This window comes from Carassius auratus, unplaced genomic scaffold (assembly GCF_003368295.1).
Source record: "Carassius auratus strain Wakin unplaced genomic scaffold, ASM336829v1 scaf_tig00001155, whole genome shotgun sequence".
Lineage (NCBI taxonomy): Eukaryota > Metazoa > Chordata > Actinopteri > Cypriniformes > Cyprinidae > Carassius > Carassius auratus.
The window spans coordinates 374,399-397,430 of NW_020523344.1; the positions used below are offsets into that span (position 1 = coordinate 374,399).

The 23,032-nt window shown below is 37.9% G+C and overlaps 1 protein-coding gene across 2 annotated transcripts; it reads right to left on the reverse strand.

Annotated features, from left to right (window-relative positions):
• Positions 1-9,520: 9,520 nt before the first annotated feature.
• Positions 9,521-21,800, reverse strand: hnrnpa1a (heterogeneous nuclear ribonucleoprotein A1a). Of its 2 annotated transcripts, XR_003279688.1 has the most exons (13): positions 21,659-21,800; positions 20,871-20,993; positions 20,630-20,776; positions 20,232-20,442; positions 16,631-16,723; positions 13,808-13,879; positions 13,424-13,489; positions 12,526-12,684; positions 12,267-12,401; positions 12,086-12,155; positions 10,145-10,215; positions 9,946-10,056; positions 9,521-9,826 (listed from the first exon to the last, which is right to left on the reverse strand). XR_003279688.1 is itself a non-coding variant. In XM_026242234.1 (11 exons), the coding sequence occupies exons 1-10, from the start codon at positions 21,668-21,670 to the stop codon at positions 12,094-12,096; spliced, it is 1,080 nt and encodes a 359-aa protein (XP_026098019.1). In that variant the 5' UTR covers positions 21,671-21,800; the 3' UTR covers positions 11,229-11,657; positions 12,086-12,093. The 2 variants fall into 2 exon arrangements, 1 of the variants encoding a protein (XP_026098019.1); XM_026242234.1 differs by lacking the exons at positions 9,521-9,826; positions 9,946-10,056; positions 10,145-10,215 and adding an exon at positions 11,229-11,657.
• Positions 21,801-23,032: the final 1,232 nt, after the last annotated feature.

Genomic DNA, 23,032 nt, shown 5'->3' on the forward strand with positions numbered 1-23,032 from the left:
TTCACTAAGTTTGATCTTTTAAAAACATTGGTTTAATGCTTTACGCCACATTAAGCATTTTTCACGTCAAGCATTTTAGAATGTCCCTAATTTCGGCATTTAATCAAGTAATAATTTAAGTATATCATAATTTTTATTTTTTTTGGCTTGCCGAAAAATGGCACTCCATATTTTATTGTGGCAGCCCAAAGAGGCACAAAATCACTTTCACTTTTTTTTTTTTTTATGTTTTCTTATGTTCTCTTATCAAGGCTTATGCAATTAGTCGACAGAAGAGATGGATGGCTGTGCATGAGTGTTTAGTGTAATACTTGATTATATTGAATTATTACTTGCTGGTAGGAAGGAATTTTTTGTTTTCTGCCTATTTTTATATTGTATATTCGTTGGAGTTTGTATTTTTGATTGCACTTACTGGCAATTATAATAATTGCCCTCAGCTATGAAGGAGCCTGTGTTATTTGCATTGTACCCTTCTTGCATTTAAGTATAAACTGTAGTTTCGTTTTGAGCAATTGTCCTGCTATAGGCTATTGGCTGTGATAATTAGAAGGTGGCTACAGCTGTTTTCACTTTAGTGTCTTAGACTGCAAATTTATCTGATGTCTGTGCACTGACGTGGAAGCATCAATGGAAGCGTTCAGCTCTCCTTGTGTGAAGACCAATGAGTGTAAAGACCTGCAACTTTACCAAACAACGAACTTAAGTACTATTTTTATCTTCCCTTTACACACTCTCATTTTCTGTCCTCTCTTCTCCACTTCTATGATGTGTTTCTTGCCGCTGTTGCCTCTCGCTTGCTTAGTTGGGAACAGTTCATATCCAGCGATATTGTTGACTTGATTGCACAGACATAATGTAAACTGAACTGAGCTGGATGACATCACTGATTCAATGATGAATTGCTTTAACTGAAAATGTTATATTATTGACACACTATAAAATTTAAAATGTAAAGTGCTTTGACGCAATCTGTATTGTTAAAAAAAAACTATATAAATAAAGGTGACTTGACTTAACTTTCCTAAACATTTCAGTTGTCTTTCGACAACGCAGTCTTGCTAATCTGCATCCTTTCTCTACATCCTGTTATACACCTCTTTATTTCTCTGTGTGACTCTGGAATTGTCAGTCAGCTGTAAACAAAGCAGACTTTTTTTTTTGCTTTTTCTTTACAATCCACACTCAGCATCTTGACTGAAACCTTGATTCGTCCACAAGACTCAGCAACCCCAGCTTCTCTGTCTTAATTTCTCTTTCTCTCACACATGTGGTTTTATTAACAAAGTTCGGGAGAAGCACGATAAGATAATCATCCAATTTGGCACAGATGCATCTCGTTTAGCTAATCATCTTAAATAGCACACAAGCTTATATATATCCAGTCTTCCTACCTCCTGTCCTTTTTCGGCATCCCTCCTCCACCCCAACTCCTCACTTCTAATCTATTTATCCCAAATTGGGGATAGGGGGAGTTATTTGGGTTCGGGCTATGCTCCGGGCCTGGACCCCTCCCCCAGGACAGCACGCCAAAATATGCCTACTATTCGTCTTCAGATTAGATGTAAGGGTGAACTCGTAAACCCCCATCATGTTGGCCGGGGTGGGGGTACTGGTCTGCTCATTTCTTACAATTGGAAACACTCAATCCATTCTCACCTATGCAATTACAACTCATTTAAATCTCATGCAATCACTGTAACAGCTCCTATAACACTCCAGGTTGTTATAATTTACCGCCCTCCTGGGCAGATTTTATCTACCTTCTTAGTGGAGCTGGATGGGCTGCTGTCCTCATTCCCAAAGGTTGGCAGTCAAATTTTAGTCTTTGGCGACTTCAGCATTCATATGGACAAGTCTTACGCTAAAGACTTCTGTTTTCCTCTTCTTGGTTTGTTTTATCTCAAGCAACTTCCCACTACAAGCACGCACAAATCAGGCAACCAATTTTATTTATACTTGCAATTGTATTGCTGACAAAAATTTTATAAAACCCCTACATATCTCCTTCCATTTCTCCATTACATTTAAATTCCATTTTGCTACCTGTGTGCCACCAACCCCTATACTGATTACTTTTAGAGTAAACCTATGCTCCCTTTCCCCCTCCAGCCTTTCCTCCTTAGTAGCCTACTCTCTTCCCTCACCTACCCATTTGTCATCTCTGGATGTGAATGCAGCAATTGACACTTTATGCTCTACTTTAACCTTATCTGCACAAGCTGCCCCCTCTAACTCCTGGTTATCTGATGTTCTTCGTGAGAATCAGACCAAATTCAGGGCAGCAGAGAGAAAATGGTGCAAATCAAAAGATCCATCAGACCTGAGTATGTATCAGTCTTTGCTTCCGTCTTTCTCTGCTGAAGTCCATACCGCAAAATCTTCATACTTTCGCAACAAGCTCAACAGTGCTTAAGACATAGGTAATCATGGGCAATTATGGGCAATCATGACCTAATGGATACAGAGTCTGACTTGTAACCTGAAGGTCAAGGGTTTGAGTCTCCAGTGAGGGGAGTGAATAACCAGCACTCTCTTCACCATCAATACCATGACTGAGGTAAGACCCTTGAGCAACGCACCGAACACACAACTTCTCTCAGGGAGCCACAGCATTGGCTGCCCACTGCTCCTGGTGTGTTTTCACGATGTGTGTGTTTATGTTTGTTCACTACTCACTGCTGTGTGTGTGTGTGTACTTGGATGGGTAAAATGCAGAGCTCAAATTCCAAGTATGGGACCCCATACTTGGCCACACATCACGCCCCTCATCTCTTCAAAACATTCAATTCTCTCCTCTGTCCCCCACCACCACTTCTATAATAGCTATGGATTTCACCACTTCACAGAAAAAAAACAGAACAATCAGTAGTCAATTCTCAGCCCCACACACAAAGGACTTCAAAACATCCACACCAACTGCTAAAACTCTCCTTCACTGAGACATAAGTATCAAAACTTCTCCTTTCCAGCCATCCTACAACATGCCCTCTAGACCCAATCCCTCACACCGTTTTTCCTACAATTTTACCAGCACTCACACACATGATCAACACATCTCACCTCACAAGCTCCTTCCCCATTGCATTTAAGCTGGCTCAGGTAACCCTACTGCAAAAAAAACCCACATTAAACACTTCACTTACAGATAGCTACAAATCTGTCTCTCTCCTTCCATTCATAGCAAAAACCATCGTAAGAGTTGTTTTCAACCAGGTATTATTGTTTCTTTCACAGAACAACAAACTGGACGGTAACCAGTAAGGTTTCAAGAGTGGCCATTCAACTGAGACTGTCAGTCACGGAAGCCCTGCAGATTGCAAAAGCTGATTCCAAATCATCAGTTCTTATTCTGCTGGATTTATCTGCTGCTTTTGACACTGTCGATCATCAGATCCTCCTGTCTGCCCTCTCATCACAGGACATCACAGGGGTTCCACTTCACTGGTTTTAATTCTATCCCACTGGTAGGTCTTTCAGGGTGGCCTGGGGAGGGGAGGTGTCCAAAGCACATCAACTGGTCACTGGGGTTCCTCAGGGATCAGTTCTTGGAACCCTCTTCTTCTCCATAAACACAACATGACTGGGTCCCATCCTACAGGCACATGACTTCTCTTTCCATTGCTATGATGATGACAAACAGCTTTATCTTTCATTTCAACCAGATTATCAAATTGTAGCTACACGGACCTCAGGCTGCCTGGCCAACATCTCGGCATGGATGAAAAAATATAACCTACAGCTCAACCTGGCAAAGACTGCGCTTCTTGTCTTCCCTGCCATTCCAAGTCAGCATAATTTCACCCTCCAGCTAGGTTTTTATACAATTACCCCATCAACTTGGTGTAACCTTTGATGACCAGCTAACCTTCAAAGACCACACTGAAAAGACTACTCGATCTTACAGGTTTGCATTGCACAACTTCAGAAAGATCAGGCTTTTTCCACCAAGCACTATCAAACCTAATGATACAGTGGTACAGCTGGTCTTCAACGAACCCAAAAAAGCAAATGTTACATCTCTCTTTATCTCCTTGCACTGGCTACTAGTAGTGGCTTGCATCAAGTTTAAGACACTGATGCTTGCATATAGAACAGCACCCGCCTACTTCCACTCACTACTACGAGTCTATATCCCATCCAGAAGTCTGAGATCCCCTAGTGAGCAACACCTCATGGCACCATCACAGAGAGGCTCAAAATCACTTTCCAGAACATTCTTGTTCACCATTCCTGGCTGGTGGAATGATACTTCCCTTGTACTTTCCTTGTACATACATAATAAATATATTGTACAGGCAAATGAGTGGAAACACAAGGTACTTACCTGAAGTCTATGTACATGGTAACAATAGTACCATCAATTATTCAATAAGTAGCGGTTGGTTAGTCCAGATTAAGGAATGGCTGGCTTCACCCTTTGAGTTGTTGCCGGAGACACCGGAATGTCACCGATATTTTCAATGCCTTGTCACTCGTCGCAGCCTTGTTCTAAATAGCAGCTGGTTGATACCCATTGTAGGATTGTACGAGGAGTGACATGGTCTGCGCATCTGCGCGCCTCGTTCCCGAAGTCCTGGCGGAAGTAACTACAGCAACCTTTGGCCGCTCATGCGGCTGACATCTTGACTCTACCAACCAAATGTGCATTGATAAATGCAAGGTCGTTAATGAACAAAACTTTCATCCCTAAGGACTTCTTCATCACACAAGCTGTAGATGTACTATTTTAACAGAAAAATGGATTGCTGTGGGTGAGTCAGATGCTTTTACAGACCTCTTACCTCCTGACTGTACTTTTTTAAATTACCCAAGGACCACTGGACGTGGAGGAGGAATAGCGACTGTCTTAAAGAGCAGCTTACATTGTAAGCTTTTGGCACCATCTCTTTTCTCATCATTTGAATTGAGCTTGTTTGTTTTAGGCCGTTTGGATCCCGTACTGTGTGCGGTGATATATCGCCCGCCGAAATATAACAAACATTTTATAAAAAGTTCTCTGACTTCTTGGTCAGTATTATGACAGACTATTACAGAGTTTAAATTTTTGGTGATTTTAATGTACATTTTTGTTGTCCCTCCAAACCACTTACAAAGGAGTTTTTTTAGATATGATTGATACTTTTAACTTTTTTCAACATGTCGGTGGACCCACTCAGGAACAGGGACACACGTTAGATCTTGTTATCCTATGGTCTGCCCATTTTGAATATTCAGACACAGGATGCTATATTTTAAAATCGGTTTTATTTGATTTTAACTTGTCATGTCTTAAATCTAAATCAAAAACCCCTGCACGCCGACTTTTCTTGTCTTTTTCAAAAATCGTCTCAGCTAGATACTGGTCTCGTAGAAGACACAGAGAAATTAACTTCTTCCTTTCTCTCCACATGTGCTAGCATTCTTGACATTGTTTCTCCTTTGGATGGTTCAATGACCCTACTCGTGAAGCAAGGAGAGATTGCAGGAGAGCAGAGCGTCGGTGGAAGAAAGACAAGCTTCATGTCGTTTATGAAATTTTAAAGGAAAGCTGGAGAAGGTATCAAAAAATAGTAAAAGCAGAAAAAAATAGAAATCTAAAAGAAAAAAATGATCCAAAATTTAAATAAACCACGTGTCCTCTTTAAAAGTATTGATTCAATTTTAAATTCACCCCAATCCTCTTGTTTAGATTCTTCTGAAGTCTGTGAGAATTTTTTTACACTATTTTTAAGACAAGATTGCCTCCAGTAGAGCTCATATTTCCCCACCTGTATCTGACCCATCTGAAATGCTGACCTGTTTAACAGTGTTTGAGCCTGCGTCACTCTCTTGCCTCAGTCAATTACTTCTGCAGCTTAATCCTTCAGTATGTCCTACGGACTTTTGATAGTGATAAATAATGTAGCAATAGATGGAAAACAATCTGACAAGCCGATGTCAAAATAGAACTTATTCTTATATTAACACAACTACAGCAGCGACAAGTGTTGGGCTGAATATATTTAGCAGCTCCTACCAGTTAAAGATAAAGTACTTAATGTATTATTATTTTTATACCATTATTAATTAACTTACTTTAATACATATATATATATATATATATATATATATATATATATATATATATATATATATATATATATATATAATGTATCTCACTCCAGCCAGGCAACCAATATTGGCAACCCTGATATAACATTTTACTCAGCTAATTTTAAAGTTTTTGTCTTCTGTGTAAAAATAACTTTCCTGAGTGTTTATTTTGTAATAAAACATTTCTGTTTCATAAAATTGGTACCGGCAACAGTTTAACATTATTAACTTGAGCCAATCTTTGCTATTATATTCTAATATCATAATGCCTCTGTTAACTAGTTATAGATTAAGAGTTGTTGTTAGATGGCTTGCTGCGGTGTATAATAATTTGTGTTGTTAAAATAACGTTCTGTAAATGCATTGTCTGCTGGTTTATTTAGCTACTTTTCAGTACACCACATTAGTGGAAGTCGTTGTTTAGAGAGTTTGACTCCTAACCCTAGGGTTGTGGGTTCGAATCTTGCACCAGCAATACCACAACTTAGATGCCCTGGAGCAAAGCACCAAACCCCCAACTGCGCCACGGGCACTGCAGCATAAATGGCTGCCCACTGCTCTGGGTGTGTGTGCACTTTGGATGGGTTAAATGCAGAGCATGAATTCTGAGTATGGGTCACCATACTCGGCTGAATGTCTGGTCACTTTCACTTTTTAAATATGCCACTCGGTACTGGCTTTGAATGTTAAAGTGCAAATTAACACCTGACCACTCTTGTGGGTTTACTACTGTTGCAATTAAAAATCGTAGAAGGATAAATCATTAGTATGATGTAAGCAACATAGCTACAAAAAAAAAAAAAAAAATTGACAATTTCTGTGTTAGATTTATAGTGTGTGAATAATCAAGCAATGACAATAATCAGTAATTGCCAAGGGGCCCCACACAAGCTCGGGCTGGTCCTGTCTCCTGGTGAAATGACCTGACCAAGTCAATCCAAGCAGCTGGATCCTAAACCATATTCAAGAATAGTCTAAAAACATCTCTTCCATTTTTATTTGACCCTCTAACTGTAGCACTCTTCGTTCTAATGTTATTAAACAAAATTTAAATATTTGTTTCAGAAAACAAATATACTAAGATATTCATTTTGTGCAAATTCAATGCCATGAATTTCTGCTCTGATTTAAAACCTTAAGGCATTAATTTGTGGAAGTGAAGACTTTTAAAGACCTTTTAACACCCACATATACCCTTTTCAATTCTCAGTCACTTATAAACCACTATGAACATTTGGATTAAAATAAATACATATAAAAAAAGCTTCAAAAGTCTTTTTTTCAAGGCTTTTAGCATCCTGTAATCATCATTAGCCCCCTTTAATAAAAGCTGAATGCTAATCCATAATTTTAACATTTCAGGAAGTCACTCCGCAAAAATAAGCATTTGATCTCTTTATACGTTATGCTTGTTAGGAGAGTAAAACATGTCACCTGTTCAATCTAGAACACTGCATATTTGTATGCAGCTCATACATAGCCAAATCTACAAATAATAATGGGTTGCACTTTATTTTAGACTCTATGCACTCACAGAGCACTTATCCAACAAAGAAATTAGTAATATAAGGGAACTGCATGGGTTAAAGTTAGATTGAGGGGCATGTTCAGGTCTTGTAACTAGTTATTATTACCTAGGTATGGCAATTACCTCATGCAGAACATTACATATATATACAGTATTGTTCAAAATAATAGCAGTACAATGTGACTAACCAGAATAATCAAGGTTTTTAGTATATTTTTTATTGCTACGTGGCAAACAAGTTACCAGTAGGTTCAGTAGATTGTCAGAAAACAAACAAGACCCAGCATTCATGATATGCACGCTCTTAAGGCTGTGCAATTGGGCAATTAGTTGAAAGGGGTGTGTTCAAAAAAATAGCAGTGTCTACCTTTGACTGTACAAACTCAAAACTATTTTGTACAAAAAAAAAAAATTTTCTGGGATTTAGCAATCCTGTGAATCACTAAACTAATATTTAGTTGTATGACCACAGTTTTTTAAAACTGCTTGACATCTGTGTGGCATGGAGTCAACCAACTTGTGGCACCTCTCAGCTGTTATTCCACTCCATGATTCTTTAACAACATTCCACAATTCATTCACATTTCTTGGTTTTGCTTCAGAAACAGCATTTTTGATATCACCCCACAAGTTCTCAATTGGATTAAGGTCTGGAGATTGGGCTGGCCACTTCATAACATTAATTTTGTTGGTTTGGAACCAAGACTTTGCCTGTTTACTAGTGTGTTTTGGGTCATTGTCTTGTTGAAACAACCATTTCAAGGGCATGTCCTCTTCAGCATAGGGCAACATGACCTCTTCAAGTATTTTAACATATGCAAACTGATCCATGATCCCTGGTATGCGATAAATAGGCCCAACACCATAGTAGGAGAAACATGCCCATATCATGATGCTTGCACCTCCATGCTTCACTGTGTACTGTGGCTTGAATTCAGAGTTTGGGGGTCGTCTCACAAACTGCCTGTGGCCCTTGGACCCAAAAAGAACAATTTTACTCTCATCAGTCCACAAAATGTTCCTCCATTTCTCTTTAGGCCAGTTGATGTGTTCTTTGGCAAATTGTAACCTCTTCTGCACATGCCTTTTTTTTTAACAGAGGGACTTTGCGGGGGATTCTTGAAAATAGATTAGCTTCACACAGACGTCTTCTAACTGTCACAGTACTTACAGGTAACTCCAGACTGTCTTTGATCATCCTGGAGGTGATCATTGGCTGAGCCTTTGCCATTCTGGTTATTCTTCTATCCATTTTGATGGTTGTCTTCAGTTTTCTTCCACATCTCTCTGGTTTTGCTCTCCATTTTAAGGCATTGGAGATCATTTTAGCTGAACAGCCTATCATTTTTTGCACCTCTTTATAGGTTTTCCCCTCTCTAATCAACTTTTTAATCAAAGTACGCTGTTCTTCTGAACAATGTCTTGAACGACCCATTTTCCTCAGCTTTCAAATGCATGTTCAACAAGTGTTGGCTTCATCCTTAAATAGGGGCCACCTGATTCACACCTGTTTCTTCACAAAATTGATGACCTCAGTGATTGAATGCCACACTGCTATTTTTTTGAACACACCCCTTTCAACTAATTCAACTAATTGCCCAATTGCACAGCCTTAAGAGCGTGCATATCATGAATGCTGGGTCTCATTTGTTTTCTGAGAATCTACTGAACCTACTGGTAACTTGTTTGCCACGTAGCAATAAAAAAATATACGAAAAACCTTGATTATTCTGGTTAGTCACATTGTACTGCTATTATTTTGAACAATACTGTATGTATACAACTTAAATATTTGGGCAAGACTGGCTATGGAAAAAAAAAGAATAACCTCACTCATATGGTAGCTGTCAAATGCTTCAGAGTAAGTTATGCAAGTGATTAATGATTTTGAGCTTTGCATCCAAATGTTCATGCAACTATAATCAAAATATATTTTATTGCTCACATTTCTCAAGACAACTCAGCTGATATGTTGACATATCATACATAGACCCTTTTTCACTTGATCGGTTGATTAATTTTCTATAGTCTGGCTGTTACATGTGCTTTTAATCCCAGCTGAATCACAAAATATAAATAGGTGTAAAATCACTGCTTTGGTAAATAAAGCATTTGATACTATACTTAAAAAACTGCACTATTAAAAAAAACATTGAAAAGTTACAAAATTTCTAATGCTGTCCAGCAGATATTGTTTGGTTTTTGACTCGGCGCTCTCACAACCTGTGGTGGAAAAAGAAAAGATTTGTGCATAAGGTTTAAACAAGGTTAACAATACAAAATTATATGACTGTACAACTTCATTTAAAACAGACACTTACGATTCATTTAAATCATCTTACCAATTCAAATATTCTGGCCATGTGTCAATGTGGATAAAACAGCAAAATAATCCAGTGTTAAAATGTTTGAACAGTTGCTGTTTTTGGGGTAGGCCTCAGTCTTTAGCTACCCTAAACATAAAAAGAAAATAACAATTGGGGAACTTGCAAAAGGATACAGTATTTAAAAATATAAATTATTCTAATGACATGCACTCACCTTCGAGATCACCAGCCTTCATGAACTAGCGCTAACCATGTCTCAGGTATACAATCCATAAGTTTATATCCCTGGAAAAAGAATGAATGACTTAAAACCAAAAATAAGGAGAGAAACAAAGACATGTAGCCAAGCAAAAAGTGTATAGTCATAAGTGTCTCATGCACCACTGACACACAAGACTACTGTTACAACATAAAATTATATACCGAACCTTACTTAAAACACAGTTGAAAACTTGCTCACTGTGATAGTTCGGCACTCATGTTTTCACCACAAACACGAAAACAACCAAGCAACAAAATCTTTACACGGTTACCTAATTTTGAAGAGCACAAATAATTCACATGTAAAAAAAATTTAAAAACACTAAAATTCTCCTCTTACCTACCAGTCTGGTATGTTAAATACCTTACTTTGGTAGCTGTTTCTCGCTAGTCTTACAACAGCAATCATCTGTTCTCAATAAGACTGCTGGCGATTCCAATAAGCTAGCCTCTCAGCTGGCTCATCCCAATGGCTAGCCTCTCTTCGATGGACTGCTTCTGAAAAGTCTCTTCTCTTTGGCTAGCCTTTAAGCTGGCTCCTCCCGACGGCTAGAATCTTTGCTGGCACTTCATCAGATAGTCTGACCGCTTATTTCGCAAGATTGCCTTCAGGCGGCATTTTCAGAGTTGCTAAATATCCTCTTATGGATTTAATTCCCCAGTGGAACTCAAACAAAGAAATATTGTTTGTCCAAAACAAACCAGGATGTGTACTAGGCCCAATTATAATTATGAATGAACAAGCTAATTAAAGTTTGCTGAAGTTCAGTTTGTAGATCTCAGACTTCTTTACAGGTATTTCACATGAAAGTTGCAAGAAACCAGCGTTACTTTAATTATCCAGTAATTCAGGCTTACGAATGCTTTAACCAAAGGTCAAAATGACTTTAGGGTAAAGCTTTAAATCTACATCACAAAAGACTAATAACCTAACAGCATCAGAGCATGCTGCAGGTCTGTGGCGTAAAATACAATCAATCATTCATGCATCCGGGCAATTATTCACAATTTCCAAAACAAAACACTGACGAATACAATTAAATAAAAAAAAACTGTAGCGGTTTATTTAATCTTGATTGGTGACTGTTCACATTAAAAAAAGGAAAATAAATGTAAAAGAAAAAACACAGACACCCTACTGGTTCAAGAGAAAAGCCAACACAACAATTAAACCCTGCATAAAATCTCATTGGAATGCTTTGCACTTCACAGACAAAAAAGGGAAAACTACAAACTAGTAAATATCTTCCAGGACAAGAGTACTTTTGAAACGTTCCTTTTTTTTTTTCACTTTCAACCCTCCCCCACCCCCACATGATTTTCCTCCCCTATTGAACACGTTCTCTTCGTATGGCAGACGTTAATATCGCCACCACACTGCTTGGCTGGGCAGATCTAGGTGTAAACCTGCTTGCTTCTCTCCTTTCCCTGTCATCTCTCTCTGGCTCTCCTCTAAGTACTGTGGCCTGTTGGACAATACGGAACATAAATTCAGTTACACTTTGCAACCTTGCTTGGTCTTTATCAAGAGCTGAACTGGAGGGGAATGAGTAGTAGTAGCACAGAAGCAAACCTTCAGGTCAGCTAAGACTGCATGGTTAGGACAATGGGGATGAGTTTGCATGTGCTGCAGCCAGAAGGTTTGGAGAGCAACTCAAAATCAACATTCGTCTTGTGATACTGGATCTTAGCTTTAATAGATTTGAAGGTTTGCTGCTGGATCCCCTGCACTGAAAACTCAATAGTTTTACTCATTTACCGACCAAATGAAGCGTGATTACGGGCTAACATTTACATAGGTAACGCATCTTATGAGATGTTTGGACATGGATGAACTATAAACAAACTAATGGCTAACTTTAGAGGCCTCTTCCATACGTGGGGCAATTCTTACCCTGGAGTCTAAAACCTTCTCCCACCAGAGCCTCCTCCATAACCACCACCAGAGCCTCCTCCATAACCACCTACAAAAGAACCGTGATTGAGACATCTGACATCTCAAAACACTTCAGCATGGAATGGAAATGCTTTGAATTTAAATGTACTTATTCAATAACACTGCAATGTTCACTCACCGCCATATGGGCCGCCACCGCCACCACTCCTTCCACCACCTCCGTAGTTTCCTCCCTTCATCGGGCCATAGTTAGAGGAAGATTGATTGTTGTAGTTGCCAAAGTCATTGTAGCCTCCGCCACCTCCAAAGTTGCCTGCAAAAATACAGCAACTCTTTCAAAACGATTCAAGGCAGCATGGCAGAAGAATTTTTTAAAAGGCAAACCTAGGAGAACAAAAAAATAAGAACATGACGAAATGGTTCACAAGGTAACTGACCTCCTCCGAAGTTGCCTCCACCACCATTGTTGTAGTTATCATAGCCACCGCCGCCGCCACCGTAGCCTCCACCCTGGTTTCCATAGCCGCCGCCACCTCCGCTGCCTCCACCATAACCACGGTTACCACCATAATTAGGTCCACCTCCACCATAGCCACCTGATAAAGAGATGGGACATAAACATAATCATGGAAACACTGTTGAACGGTAAATGTGAATTAGGGCTGTAGCTATCAAATATTTTAGTAATCGAGTATTCTACCAAAAAATTCCATCGATTAATCGAGTAATCAGAAAAAATGTGTTTTTGCTTAAAGTGCAATATTAATTATGCAAGAGAAAATAAGACTCCTGGATCTCTTAAAATGAACAACTAGGTTTCCATTTTTAGAAAAAAAAATATTTGTATTTTTTAAATGCATAGAATGCAATGCATACACCAAAAATAAACATTTGATTATTAACCATTGTTTATCCGTCTGTACTTGTACTGTGAACAATGACAATAAAGTTGACAGATTAATTAAGTGCATTTAAGTGCCATTTGGTTGGGGTTTTAAATAAAGCATTTTCTGAGATGGGCATTAAACATTAAACACATAAAACATTAATTTAATTTATCTTTTAATTATTGAAAATTAAGCAAACTTAACTTTTTGGTAAACAAAGGGGATTTACTATTAAAAATAAAACATGGAAGAAATTTTTAGTAGTAGGCTATGTTCATTCCGCTTGTGTCTCCTTCTGCTTTGTGGGTGACGTAAACACGTTGTGTTACATTAAAACAATCCTTGCGAAAGAACCTGACGTGAGATTTAAAATAAATCAAAAGAGGCTTTGAGGCAGAGGAATGTCGTTTCAGCCATAATGTGAATCATTCTAAAAATCTTTATATACCATTCCCTCCATAGCCATTATATCCATCGCCTCCACCGTAACCACCTCTTCCTCCTCCATATCCACCTACAAAAGGAAAAACATTGCGAAATGAATAACTCACAAGAAACACTGTGAACCAGTAGTTCTCAAAAAGGTGGGTCAGTGTGTTATTCCATCCCAAATAATAATTTAATAATTTCCATTATTCCATGATGCAATATGCATAATACAAAGTGAAATGAAGTTGGACTAATCTAGCCACTTTGGGTTTGATACAATTATGCACATTTGAGGATGTCTGCATAATTTGTAAATTTTATGTTTAGTATGGTACAGACTTCTAGAATATCTGTGATAGACCACTACAAACTATGAAACAGAAATGAGAACGTGCAATTGTACCTCCATATCCTCCACCTCTGCCAAAGTTTCCACCACCACCACCACCTCCACCACCTCCTCCTCCTCGCCCGCCTGTAAGATGAATTTAATGAAAAAGTTATTTTGGTTCAGGTCTTTTGAACATATCAAAGAGCTATTCAACATATCAAGATAGCTAAAATAAAAATGATGCTGTGGCACATTTTATTTTCCCTGATGTCTTTGTTATTGCATTCCTTTTCTAGTAATTCTTACTAGAGCCAGACAGATAAATTGTTTAGCCGATATTATCTATCCATCTATATCCATCTATATAAGGGATGTCAACGATTAATCGATGATCGATTAATTTTCGATAAGAGATGCAATCAATTAAAGCTATCGATGGTCGGTTTAACCTTTTTAATGTTGGGTTGCGTGCAGCTCGTGCGCAAAACACGTGCGAGCGGCTGTGAGTGACGGTGACCGTATATAAATGCATCATAATTCATAATGTACAAATTAAGCTTTTAATGTGATTTAAACTATAAAAGTACATTAAAATAGAAACAACATAAAGTTCTTCAATATGGAAAGCAATAGAAATAAATAACCAAGTCATTTCACCAGATAATTATTTCATATCGTGCGCTTTGCAGGGCTGCGGGACACTAGGCTATTCCTTCAACTTCTTAATTCATTTCTACGACTTATTAATTTGTGGAAATGGTTCATGTTTCATTAATTTTGTTCCTTAACCCATGATTTAACTGAATTGAGGGAACAAAATAAATTTTACGAATTCTTAATTCATGAATATATGGGATGCTTTAAGGATAAGGATTAATAGCGCCTCATGCACAACCCCCCACACGTATTCTAACAATTCAAACTTACATCTCAGTCTGTTAATTATCAGAATAAAATACAGTCAACCAAACATATAAAAGGTTAAACTGGTCAGTTTAAATAGACCTTAGTATGCCAGTCCACTATGCGGTTATGTTAAGGACGTTTTTGCTTATGTGAAGAGGATGATCTTTTCCGTCTACATGCAAATGTGTGTTAAGTACCAGCCTGGTAGTTTACATTATAAATAATAGTTTAACATTAGGGCTGGGTATATATATCTAAAAAAAAAAAAAAAAAAAAAAAAAAAAGATTTTTCAATTAATCAGTTTTTTTAAATGTGGTCGATTCAAAATCTATTCTAAAAGGCCACGAATAAATTTTTTCCCACATACTGATATCTGCAAACATTGAACACAAGATTACCGTTAATCTAATTACTAGTCTTCTCCACTAGATGTCACCCTCTTATTTGCCTTGCACGATGTTACCAAAGCGCGAGAGGCGAACCAGTCATTCATTCATTCAGTGCTTAAAATGGCGGTTTCAGGTTCTTTGTCGATATTGACGCCACCTTCACATAAAAAGTCAGAGGTATGGAAGCATTTTAGATTTCGCAAGCAAGACGACGACAATAGTGTTAAAGACAAGAAGAAAGCTATTTACGTGATTTGTAACGCAGAGATGAAATGCTGTAGTAATACTACAAATCTGAATGTATTCATCATGTATGAATTTATTTCTTCTGTTGAACCGCAAAATAAATAAATAAATATATATATATAAAGTCATTTTGAGACCAAAAACAGTTTGGTTCCCCATATTCTTCAAAACATCTATTTTTTTTTGTTCAGCAGAAGAAAAAACATTACATATTTCAAACTCACGCTGGTTCTGTCCTCGTATGCACACACGCACTGTCACGATCTAATGCACTGTAAATGCCGGATTTTTTTACACAAGTAGGCCTACCGGGATGCAAAAATACCAAATCTGACATTTACCGGAAAAGGATCCAGCAAGATCAAACTAAGTAATGGTAATAATACTCAGATAAAAAAATTTCATGTGATCAACATATTAGCACATGTGCTATAACACTTTTAACAATGCATCTGGTTCGTCCAATGTTATTGCTATGTCCATTAGGGGTGTCACGATTCTCCAAATCCTCGATTCGATTGCATTTTCGATTCGATTTTTACATTGAGACAGTCATGAAGCTCTGTGTTGCTCTGGATGTCCAGCAGTCTGTAGTCAAGGCAACTAAATGTGCGCTGCTCAGACCTTCAATAACTTTCTCTTTTGCATTATTGTACATGGAGGGAATCACCGTATCTACCGCACGCTTAATTGCATTTGCACGAGTTGAGTTGCTTGGAAGTTTAATTCCAAATGAAGATGGAAGAGTAGTTTGTGTAGTTGCTGGTTTAACAGATAAATCTATGTTTTTGTGGTGCCTGCGGAGATGCCCCGCCATGTTAGTTGTGCTGCCAGTGAGAGAATATGGTACACGCACATAGCACAGCTTGCAAACTGTTGTTTTTTTGTCGACAACGCGAACGTTGTCAACATAACTCACTGGAAATCCAAAATACTTCCACACCAGCGACTTCAGTGAAAGAGGAGGGGATTCGAGTTCTGTCGATGGGTCTCCTGCATCTGCAGTTGCCATGCTATCTTTTGAGTGGCTGTTAGAGGAGGTTTGACTCGCAGCACTTCAACAAACGTGTTTTTTTCTGCTTGGCAAGTAACCAGACGCAACATGGGGGCGTGGCAGCATCGACGATTCCATTTTTTAATTCGAAGTTTGAGACTGTGACTTAATTTCGATCGATTTCGATTGACACCCCTAATGTCCATATTAAATAAATAAAAATAATAATAACAGTTTGTTTTGCAGCAGTGCCAGTCGGACAGTGCCTGACTGCGCAGCACAGCCACACGCGCCACAGTTACATTTGAGAATTGTATTTTAAATGCCATAATGTCAGTTGAAAACATTGCAATTCTTACCTCGTTGATTCACTGACACCCTGTTCATTTCCTCTCTGGAGAGAGCTTTCCTGACTTCACAGTTGTGTCCATTTACTGTGTGGTATTTCTGTACTGTGGGTTAAATGGAACAAATAAAGACTGTGTTAAAAGAGACACACACACATACATATACACATATATATATTCACATTTATATTCTAGGGGTGTAACGGTACGTGTATTCGTACCGGACCGTTTCGGTACAGGGCTTTCACGTACGGTGCACGTGTGTACCGAATGACGGAATGCAATATTTTGTGTGCGGAACACAAGTACATTTTTGTGTTTCCAAAAAGACATATTAAGTGGCGGAATTCTCCGCGTTCAGCACAAATCCCACCCTGCAGCTCATTCTAAGGCCGTCGACACACTGGATGCGTGGTGCAAGCATCTCAGCTGCATGGCGTGTCTGTTTTTAATTCGGCTCCCATGTTAACAGGTTAGAGCTTGCAGACTGCCTGCCGCGTGGAAAACGTGTGCATGCTAGAAATAGAACCGACGCCTATTTTTCACGCGACACACAAGCGTGTTGGAAGCGTTTCCAGGCAAAATAGAATAGGAAAATATGTTTATACGTCTATAGGTTGACAAATTCAGATATACTGTATTTTCCGGACTATAAGTTGCACTTTTTTTCATAGTTTGGCTGGTCCTGCGACTTATAGTCAGGTGCGACTTATTTATCAAAATGAATTTGACATGAACCAAGAGAAATTAACTAAGACAAATGAACCAAGAGAAAACATTACCGTCTCCAGCCGCCAGAGGGCGCTCTAATGTTGCTCAGTGCTCTTGTAGTCTACCACAGAAAACAGAACGCCCTCTCGCAGCTGTAGACGGTAATGTTTTTCTTGGTTTTTTTCCTCATGACGTATTTTTGGACTGATGCGACTTATACTCAGGTGTGACTTATAGTCCGAAAAATATGTTAAATGTAATTAAAAAAAATAATAATAATAATTATCGATTTTCAAATATTGCACCTGTCAAACATAGTCTATTTTGCCGTCAATACTGTTGACGGTGTCCTTTATCAGTAGGCTTTAGATTTATACTCAACATGAAATCTAGATATTGTTGTCATGAAGACAAGAGCCTGGTCTGTCGGCGGTCTCCCTCTATGTCACCTACAGCAGCAGCAGCGCGCCAGCGCCACGTCAGGCACGGTTCTGGAGAGGCAGGCCTACAAGCTGTTATTGGTAATGCTGCACAGTAATCATAGTTATTTATTATATTTTTCATTATATTTTATTATATGATATTGGTTTGAGAATGAGAGTATTTTATTTAGTGGAGAACTTTGCAGCAGTATTTTATTTCTTATTCTTTTTATTATTTTATATATATTTTATTAAAAATATATATTTTTTAAGTGTATAGTAATAAACAACCTGCAGTTTAATGTTTGCATTTCTTTCCCTTACTGTACTGAAAATGAACCGAACTGTGACTTTAAAACAGAGGTACGTACCGAACCGTGATTTTTGCGTACCAGTACACCCCTAATATATATATATATATATATATATAAATATATAGACACACACACACACACATATTAGGGATGTGCATCTCCTTAAGCGAAGCCAATGCGATACACATAGCGAAGCATAGCCAACGATATGATACATTAAAAATATATATGAAGCAGCTATGTAGCTATGTGATGTAATTCACCCCATTACAATGCAGTGCGATTCAATTTCAACAAAATGCTATTAATTGCAATACGATGCACTTTTTTTATATGGTAAAGATATTAGCTTTTATTTCTTTGGTTCAGTCGGACAGCAAATCATAAATTAAGTGCCTCCTGACTTCTAACGCCTATGTCTCCATACTATTGTGATACATCATATTGAAGCTGCAGCAGTGATGAAAGAATGCACTTAAGAAATTGTTTCTACATATAAAAATTAGTGCTGTCAAAATTAGCGCGTTAACGCATTCGATTAATTTGAAATATTTAACGCGTTAAAAAAAAATAACGCAATTAACGCGGTTGCAGTTTTTTTTATTTCCAGTTGTGGCCTATGTGTGTTCAACGTGCAAAGAAATATGGATAAGACCAAGGAAGGACTTTTAGACGGAAAGTTTCAGTATAAAACTCTGCCGGATTACTCTTCAGTCTGCCACAAGAAACATTACTCTTCATTTAGTCTGCCACAAGAAACAGCAACATTAAAATCATGAACTCAAATGTCATTGTTTAAAAAAAAAAAACAATGACTGTAACAGTGCGTAAATCAGACCTTTCTGTAACGCTAACGTTAATAAGCTTAAACGAAAATAAAGAAATAATTGTGTAGCGGAGTATTTTTTGTACACAGTGCCGCGAACTGTCAATCACTCCTGTACGCGTGCATCACTGTCCTCCTCAGCTGCAGCAACTTGCGCTCTCTCTCTTCATCAAGCTTTAAAACAAAAAGGGGACAAAAAGATCATATTGTCTTTGTGCATAGGCTATAGATTAATTAGATAAATGAATATCTAAATTTGTGCCTTGCCGTCTACGGTATTTTTTTAGAACTTAGAAAAAAGATGCTGCAGCCAATGAACAGCCAGCGGGGGCTCGACTCAACCTCCGCAGACAGTTTTTAATGTTTATCAGACAAGAAATACTCAAGATTTTGCTTTAGTATAACTCACAACGAGTTTTACACACCTTCTCCGGCCACGTTGAGTTGTTGACACTTAACAGTGGGAAAAGCGACACATGCGCTATTCACTTGTATAACTTAAGGGTGAATGGGTAATGTAGTTTCTGCTCTGGGTGGGATGAATTAGGAAGCTTGCATTGTGAAGGGCGCTCTGAAAATCGGCAAAAAGATTAAAATCTCTATTAAAACAAATGTCCAAATGAGCGTACCGGTTCGCTAAAACCACTTTCTGGGCGCACGGAGAGGTGGCGGTACGCTCAAGAGCTATATTTGGAAGTGGCGGGAGTACTGGTGCGTACCGGCCCACTTAAAGCACTGGCAATGACTATACTTTGGAATTGTTTTGCAGTCCACTTAGAATTCAACATGGAAATCATTTTTGTTTTTTATTGGCATTGATTGTTTTGAAATTCAAATGGTACTTACATGCCTGTGTTTTTATTTCTGTAATAAATATGGCTTTCAAGCCAACAGTTAATTTGGAGGATATTGATGGTTTATTGCAGGTATGTTGTTTACATGAGAAAATCTGTGTTACAAGTTAAACAAAAATTCCAATAAACAATCATATTTTGAATTTAAATAGTTTCTTTGTCTTGAGTTTACATTAATTATTTACATTTTACATTTACATATCCAAAAAGTTTCAGTCTTTTAATTGCGATTAATCGCGATTAATTTTTAAAAATTGTGCGATTAATTAGTTAATTTTTTTTAATCGATTGACAGCACTAATAAAAATCAATCTACATATAAAATATTGGTCACAAATTTCAATTTTGAAATAATACAAGTGTATCACATCTACTAATAATTAAATATAAAATATATTGGGTTTTTTTGCTGATTCAAATGCCAACTTGTAATTGTGGGCTAAAACTGCTTTATATTGTGGACACAAAAGAGTGGCGGACACTTACTGACAATCCTGTCAACAGCATCATGGTCATCAAATGTTATGAAGGCGAAGCCCCTCCTCTTATCACTGTTCTTCTCAGTCATGATGTTCACCTCGTCAATTTTACCAAACTGGCTGAAATACTCGCGCAGATGTTCCTCATCCGTGTCTTCTTTGATTCCACCAACAAACATTTTTTTAACAGTGGAGTGAGCACCTGGTCTGCTCGAGTCCTGAAAACATTGTATGAGCAATTATTGCAATATACAAATATATATACACAAATAAAATAAAAATATATATATGTGTGTGTGTGTAATTCATTCACAAATATCAGTATAACAAATAACAAAAAATCTTATTTAATTTGATTTATACACAGGAACACAGACTGTAAGGTCTCTCAGAATTAACACCTACTTCTCTAGACACTGCCCTCTTGGGTTCAACAGCTCTTCCATCCACTTTGTGCGGACGAGCATCCATCGCCGCATCCACCTCATTCACCGAACTATAGGTCACAAACCCAAAACCCCTCGACCTCTTTGTGTTGGGGTCCCTCATCACCTGTGAGTAGACAGGAGTAAAGAAAAGACATAAGCAGCTGGTCTCAGAGCCTGCTCTCGTTCATTAGCATGTGAATGCACGCAGATGTACTCACCACACAGTCTGTAAGAGTCCCCCATTGCTCGAAGTGGGCCCTTAGACTCTCATCTGTTGTCTCAAAACTGAGACCCCCGATAAAGAGCTTTCGGAGCTGCTCAGGCTCACGGGGGGTCTGTTGCTGTGAGAAAATAATAATAATAATAATTTAATTACATGACAACGTTGCATAAACAGAAACCGACTACCTATTCAAACAGAAAAAGCATTTTTAAAACGAGCTATCTAACGTTAGGCGTTTTCCCTGCAACCGTATTGCAAAAACACAAACCAAAGGAGCACTGAAAAACAAGTTTCTTTAATGCAAAGGATGCAATCTGAACTACCTTTTTAATTTATCAACATCAAAACTGCCAATGCTACCGAGCACTTTTCATATTGTGTGGATAAAATCGCTCGCTGATGCAGGAGCGCATCTGCAGTAGTGCGGCCTACAGCACCGCAACGAATAAAATGTATCTAACGTTATATATTTTTAAAAGCCGATGGAAAAACACATTTACTCCAATAAACACTGATCTCAGGAAAGCACAAGTGATAACATAATGAAGGGTTGAAACAATTCAAAACAAAGGAATTGCGTTTTAACTCATGTATCTACACAAACCTCAGCTGCGAACAAAGACATTAGAGAAAGCCGCAAGGAAATTGGCGCTTTTACCAAGAAATAATTTCTGTAATTAAATTATCTCACTCTTTTACATTTGACTTCATGGCTATCAAAAAATGCATAACTGTTATATCGCAATATATATGATAAAACCACAATATTTTGGGGGGTTTTACCTCTTTGGACATGGCGGTCTCCCGGTGACTGACAGCAGACCTCGCACGAGCTCGCACCGACTGCGCAACCGCTACAGCGCGCGACGCTCTGTTCTCATCGCCGGGTAAACAACAGCATCCAAAGTGTATACCGCCACCTACTGTGTTGGAGTGTGTAAGAGACTTCTTATTTTCTCCTAATAAGGACAGTATAATGCAAATAAATAGTTAGATAAATAAATAAATAAATAAATAAATAACAATTTGATGCCCTAACAACTTCAAAATGAGTATTTATTAGCCAATTCTCTTACTGTTTCGTTAATATATACATGAAAATATTTTCTTCACAAAAATTCCTATTTTTTTTTTTTGTACATGCTTTTCATTTCCTTGCATCACATTAATCTGCATTAACACAATAACCTATTCATTAGAAATGTGTTGTGTTATTGTGTCTTGTGCACCTTAAAAACATAACTTTTTTTTTTTTTTTTTACTTCTAAATACTATAGTCTTAATTGATTTTGTCAGTGAGTATTCTCTCTAATATCCTCTGCCTTTAATTTATGCATCCCAAATCTTTTGTCAATATTTGGAATTGTCACTTTTAATTAATAAATTTAATCATTTCTATCTTAATTTTTTCCAAGGGCAATCTATCTTTTGTCATTATGATTCAACACAGTTTTTTTGCTAATTTGTCAGCTATTGATATACCACTGTGCAAAAGTCTTGAACCATGGTTTTAAGCCAGTCTGTCTTTTGCTGTAGTGTGTCAGTTGGAAATATCAGTTTACATTTCAAAATATTCCTTTTTCCATTAGTTTTATTAGTGAAATTATCGTTTGCACAAGGAGTCTGACAGCAGCCAGTGCTCCACACAGAGATCTGATCTCATCATCATCAGTCTGTCTGGAATAACATGAAGAAACAGTTCAAACTGAGACAGTTTTAAAAGGGTTTTGACCTTTCCCAATGTTTATTTATTTATATATATATATATATATATATAATACTACACAGAGGTAAAAAAACACATTTCTGAACCTTTTTTTTTCTACTTTCTGAATGTTTACCCTAAATCACAAACAGCAATGCAGCAGCCATTTAAGATGCTACGCTTTAGACATATTGCCTTTGCCATGCCATTGGCCAACAGCATGATATGCGTGATCTAATGGTCACCACCTATTGGCTGAGCTCTGACAGGGAAATGTATTGGCACACTATGATTTGCTATTGGGTCTCTTTGAGGTGAATTATGTTCCTGGTCTTGATATGACACCTAAGCGGTACACTGGTTCTGATACAGCCGTAAAACATTGCATAAAGAGAGGAAAACATGGAGTTGTTAATAGAGGTCTAATTTCAGTGTCACATCACAGGGAAGAG